Raw genomic sequence first — 6014 nt, 5'->3', positions numbered from 1 at the left:
GCAATATGGATGCAGTAGACTAGCAAGTGAGAGGTTTCGCCAACATTCCCCTTTCGTTCCTTTTGTGTAAGACATGGGTTGTCTACACATAAGTTGCCTATTTTTCCTAATGGGAAGAACCTAGGAAGCTTGTGATTGTTTACTCGGCTTAGGGCGCACATCTAGTGTGTTACCAAGATATATCGGTGGATGGGGACAACATAAGTGGTGATGAGGGTGAGGTCGTACATAGCACCAAGCGGTGACGATGAGATCACAAATGGCGGTAGATGTTAATGAGCGACAAGTGGCGGCGATGAGATCACACATGGTGGTAAATGGATCTGAGGAGGGTAGTAGATATGGCAATACCAAAGGTTACACTAGTAGGAAAATGCTTATAGGTGTAGATAATTACTAGTGCCAGCCCCAAACAGGACGCGGCTTATATTTTGGCAAAATGAAATAGCACAAAAGGAAATTGAAACAACAGGTTTAACATAATAACCACAGGTTGAGTGCATAGAAACCAATCAAGATTTAACTGAGCTCCCAATAAAGAGCTAAAATACACTGGCAAAGCAACATCTGGATGATCAATTCAATCCAAGCAACCAATCAAACTCTTGAGACTAGGTAATTGAGTTGTTCAGAATAGGAAAAGGATGGTGTTTGTCGATGATCACTAGAATCCTTAAATGTAAGGACATGAATCATGTCAACGGAGAAATTTGGCTGCCATGCATTAACCCTGCAAAGGAGACAGATTGAAACCTAGCTCAGTAAGTATCGCCCCGTGGAATTGTAGGGCAGTTCTATGTGTAATGCTTGTTGTCACCGGCAAACAAAACACAATACATGCTGACGGCAGGAACAAATACCACAGTACATGCTAAGAAGAAACACAATGGAACTAAATAACTTGTGCAAAATCGCATGGCCAATAAAAATCAGATGATACCACTTCAGCTAGCCTATAAATCAGACGCAAAATAGAAGGGCACGGTCAACAGAATAACAAAAAAGGGCAAACAAGGTAAGGAAGCCCACAAAAAAATATTGATTTTTTCTTATCACCAACTCAGTATCCAGCTTATATTTCTATAAAAAATTCGTGTGTGGAAACACAAATTCGTATAAATATAGCATGTTAAATTAGCTAATAACTGGGATACATACACAACTAAACTCTAATTGGGATATCAATGCCACATTTCAACCACCCTAAACATGAGATGCAATGAAAGATTAGGTTTCGAGAAACCCGACAAGAATTAACATTTCTATTTCTGTTTAATATAGGAGCATGTTAATCATGTATAACGAATAAGTACTCACCAGAGCTCTCATAAACATAGCATTCCACTGAAGAATAGGCCCTGCAGATCTTATATATTTTAGCGCTTGCACTATTATTAGATGACGCCTCATGTGACAGTTGCACTATCATTTTTTTAAGCACTGGTGCACATTTGAGTAACAATTTCAGTAAATCAAACTCATGTTCCTGTCCTTTGAAGCCATTGATTTCCACTTCTTCGAGAGCAGTCAAGGAGATAGTTTGAGATCTCCAGTTAGTGGACTCACATGTACAGTGTGGCGAGCATTTTCCTTTCAGCTAAAACCAAAAATAAATGTAAAGTTCTACACAGTGTATAATTGAGAAATAATATGGATGGTGGGAAGGCGACGAATAATTACCATCGATTTCTCTAGGACAATCTTAAGCCTCTGTATATTTCTGGAAAGACGAATAATCCCGAGGAGGTGAAATACGAGTGCTCCAAACACATGTCCGGATTTTAGGAGATGTAGCTCCAAAACAGAGAAATCATAAACCATGTGCTTCTCTACCTCCTGCGCAAAGGTGTCTTCATTGGAAATAAACCATCTCTGAAAAAACATTGACAGGATATATATCATTGTACAATTCAGTGTAGTCAACTGTCCATCTATCTATTATGTACTAAAAGCGCAATAATATACAACATAAAAAAGAGAGATTTGCTAGAAATTATCAAAAAGAAGCAAACGAAAGATCATCATCCGAACTTTAATTCTGCGTGATTTAAACAGCTATATACAAACGAAATATTATACAATGTCCACACGGCAACCAGTTGTTCGGTTCGTAGTCCAAACTTTGGTTACCTTGAATATGTTGTACCCACTTGCAAAATATGTGCTGATGCTTTGCTTGAATATGGTATACCCACTTCCGGATAGTGGTGATATTTTCTTTTGTGTTAAAAACATTTTATTCAAAAACTTATGGTGGGAGTGTGTTTGGGTGTACTCATGGTTGTACACTTTCTTTCTTGATACACAGCTTTCCTATGTGTTTGAGAAAAAAAATTATTCAACTACCTCTGCTGTTAGTTTATGCAAAATACATCAAATCTCAGATTTGCATTGCTGCACCTAATTAAATTGTAAAGTCGACTAATGGAATTATGTAGTCATGCTTGAATTTGCGCATTGTACGGGCCATTCTAAGTTTGCTAGTTCCCCTAAATTCAGTAAATTGAACATGAGTGGGCTGTGGAATGGATACATACCTGGGATGCATGAATGTGGAGCGATGGAAGCTGTCCCCCTCTCTCTCCTGTGTGTAGCCACAACCTCTGGAGGCTCCAAAAACCAAACTGGACGCTGCTCCGGGCCCCGAAATACCACCACTCCCACGAAACCTTGTCCGCCATTGGAGCCGAGATGGCGATGCTGCTCACCGTCTTGTAAGTGCCAAACGACACAGTCAATCGCTTCAGCAGAGGGGCGACGATGTCGATTGCATCCGTGTGCACTATGCTGGTTTCAAGCAAAAGCTCCTGCAGCCACGGCAAGTGCAGTGAGATCGACCCATTCTGGACAAGTCCGAAGCCGTCATTGACGAACTTGAGACTGAGCACCCGCAGGTGCGGGCATCGGGGGAGCAAGCTGTGGAGGCCGCCCAGGCCGTAGGAAATGGACAGCGTCCGGAGCGCCGTGAACTCGCCCTCGCCGTCGGGGCAGTAGAAGAGAAGCCGTTCCATCGTGAGCGATGTGGTGCGCCGGAAGCACGGCAGCCGGACGAGGTTGAGCTGCCGGGCCTCGAATTCCACGCTCCAGGGGAAGCTCAGCACGATCTCCTCCGGCTCCAGCCGGACGGCCGCGCGGAGCAGCCTGCTGGCCGTGGCGCCGATGGGCCCGAGATGCCTGCTGGGGATGCGGACTTCCAGGAGGGACACCGCGGGCGCGGGGCCACGGACGCGGCCGATCGCCGATGCAGCCGACGGCGCGATGTTGTGGAAGACGATCCGGCGAAGATGAATCCACAGATCGCGCCACCGGCGAGAGAGGACGCTGGTGCGCGCGGCGGTGGCTGTGCATCCGATGAGGGTGAGGATGAGGAGGATGAGCTCGTCCGGGAGGGAGCTGAGATGCGATCCGGTTCGCCACCCCCGCCAACGCTTGGGCTGCATAGCTGCGGCTCCGCGGAACGCAGGCGACGCCCCGGCCTCACCTCCATCGGAGCACCACCCATCTGCGCGGATGATGGGTCCCCACCCAGCTTGGGTCCCCACCCAGCTTTTCAGCCGACCATCTTTATTATTAATTATGTATATACGGATTTTTTTTTCAGCCGAGCATTTCTCAAATAATCTCGAATTCCTATATAACATTTAATTTCAGGACCAAAACATTATTGTCACCTGATGCTTTATATTAAATGAAGGCTAACCCTCTTCATTCAAACCAACAGAGAAACGACTCGACTCCCGCGCAAACATTCGCGCCTTGGCGGCGGACATCGTGCATTGACGCAAATGTACCCGGGCAACCAACCAAGTATCTTCGCTTTTGGCGACAACATGGGAGAGCCGTATCTTTTTTTTTTTATTTGTACCCCGTCTTCGTGTTGAAATTGACAAAACTACCCCCACTCCGTGTAATTGACAAAAATGCCCTTGCAGAAGTGGAACTGAAGGCTAACCCCTGTTCGTTTAAACCAACAAAGAAACGACTCGACTCCCGCGCAAATGTTCACGCATTGACATGGAGCATCAAGTAGGAGCAAGCAATCAAATATATTCGCTTCTCGTGCAAACTTAGGATGGCCAAACATTTTTTTAATTTATACTATATCCCCTCTGCCCGAAGAAATTGGCGGCAAAAATGCCCTGGCAAAAGTGCAACCAGACGACATGTATCTTCTACCTATGTAGGAAGGCGCTTCCCTCCGTGGATCAGGGTTGAATGCGGGGTGCCAGGTCAGAGCGCGTTAGTACATGCCTCTTTCCATCACAAGGCTTCGCGAAAGTACCATATCATCCGGGTGGGAGGAAGCCGATCCAGGGTTGGCATGGAGGCGGCCGGATCAGTCCTCCACGGCCAGGTCCCCCCTCCCCCAAAACACACACACACAAACACACGCGCGCGCGCACGCACACACACTAGGTGGTGGGAGACGGTTGTCCGACGACCTCACAGACTAGCCCACCCATTCCCTCATGTGATCTGACTCTCGTTTATTCTCTATGCAAGATCCACCTAATACCACTTAATTTTAATTAGTTTGAGAATCCACATTTTCTCTCTAGTGTTTGCATTGCTAGAACGTCAAGTTGTAAATCCATGTACATGCAACACTTAATTTTTTTTATGGAAATCGGTAATTTAGTTCATAAAAAACAATATCAAGTTTTGGCACTTTGTACTTCAGTTCACTCATCGCCCAAAGGGTTTAGGATTTATCCTAACCATATGTGGAATTATCGACGACAACAAATTCCAAAGGGCTTAGGCTTTTCCCGAACCATATTTGTCTTTGTTGATGATGAAAAATGTCAAACGGTTTTGGATTTACTCTAACCATATTTGTCATCATCAACGATGACCAAAGCAAAAGGTTTTGAATTTACCCTAACAATATTTGTTATTATCGACGACAAAAAATGCTAAAGGGTTTTGGATTTACCCTAACCATATGCCAAATGCATAATTAATCATTCATCAAGAAGCAAGACCATCATGCCAAATGCATCATTCATCAACACGCAAATCATCATGTCAAATGCATCGGTCATCAATCATGACAAATGCATCATTCATCAACAATCTAGATCATCATCAACTAGTTCGTTCATCCATCCATCATCAGTACACATGACTTAATAGTTCAACACTAAAAGATCAACATGTTCAACACTCACAGCCCAACAGACATGACTTAATAATTTAATAAACACTCAAAGCTTAACAAATATGAATAAATAGTTTATTTAGCAACACATCAATTGTTTCCATGAGTTAACAAATGTGTGATCCTCTTCTTTCTAGGTCCAACACAAACACCTCTTGATGAACTAGGTACATCAACTCTTGGAGCAAACTATGTTGTTCTGCCACTAGTTTTAGCAATAGCTCTTGGAGAAGAACATGGTCATCGGGGCCTTGGAGGAGGAGCTTAGCAGTAGCATTGAGTTGATCAACAAGGGCTTCCTTTGGAGTGAGACTTGAAGGGTCCTTTGACTTCAAACCATTGACAACAATCCACCATAGTTGCGTTGAGGCACCGCGAGTGTGAGCCTCCATGGCGCTAGTTTCCACTTAGCAAAGAGCGTTCAAAGGGGGAAGAGGGACAACACGATTAATGTACAGGTACATTATGGGTTGTGGTGAGTAAAAAGGTTCAACGGAATTGTACTTCGGAATTATTGTGTGAGTAGGAGATGCAAGGGGCTCTTTGGTGCCATCAGCTACTTGGACTACATTTGGGTCAAATGCAGAAGATGAAGATGTAGAGGGTTTTAAGCACACATCCTCATGAGGACATGACTACCTTGGATATTATCACAATCATTGCATATGCGTATTTATTTGAGGTGATTTCTGATAAAAGTCATGCAATGATTTATTTATTCTCCTATCACATCCACTTTGTCCCTCACTAATGAACGAACCTCTTTCAACATTGTAGATTTTAAACCCGCGTGCATTAGAAGGATGTCTACCGCGGTCAAGGGGGCGCATGACAATTTGTTTTTGTGGAGGTT

At 44.1% G+C, this 6014-nt stretch overlaps 1 protein-coding gene across 1 annotated transcript; it reads right to left on the bottom strand.

The window, feature by feature from the left end:
* Positions 1-493: 493 nt before the first annotated feature.
* Positions 494-3482, bottom strand: LOC123412659. Its single transcript, XM_045105602.1, has 4 exons — positions 2538-3482; positions 1681-1872; positions 1318-1597; positions 494-730 (listed from the first exon to the last, which is right to left on the bottom strand). The coding sequence occupies exons 1-4, from the start codon at positions 3438-3440 to the stop codon at positions 693-695; spliced, it is 1413 nt and encodes a 470-aa protein (XP_044961537.1). The 5' UTR covers positions 3441-3482; the 3' UTR covers positions 494-692.
* Between the last annotated feature and the right edge of the window lie 2532 nt (positions 3483-6014).

The sequence above is a fragment of the Hordeum vulgare genome, chromosome 7H (assembly GCF_904849725.1).
Source record: "Hordeum vulgare subsp. vulgare chromosome 7H, MorexV3_pseudomolecules_assembly, whole genome shotgun sequence".
Lineage (NCBI taxonomy): Eukaryota > Viridiplantae > Streptophyta > Magnoliopsida > Poales > Poaceae > Hordeum > Hordeum vulgare.
Note: the sequence above shows the minus strand (reverse complement) of the source record. Positions and strands in the feature narration are given on the sequence as shown.

Coding starts and splice junctions, on each gene's coding strand:
- LOC123412659 (XM_045105602.1), bottom strand. CDS start 3,440: ATGCAGCCCAAGCGTTGGCGGGGGTGGCGAACCGGATCGCATCTCAGC. Junction 1,873..2,537: donor TCCACATTCATGCATCCCAG/GTATGTATCCAT, acceptor ATGTTTTTTCAG/AGATGGTTTATTTCCAATGA. Junction 1,598..1,680: donor TTGTCCTAGAGAAATCGATG/GTAATTATTCGT, acceptor TTTTGGTTTTAG/CTGAAAGGAAAATGCTCGCC.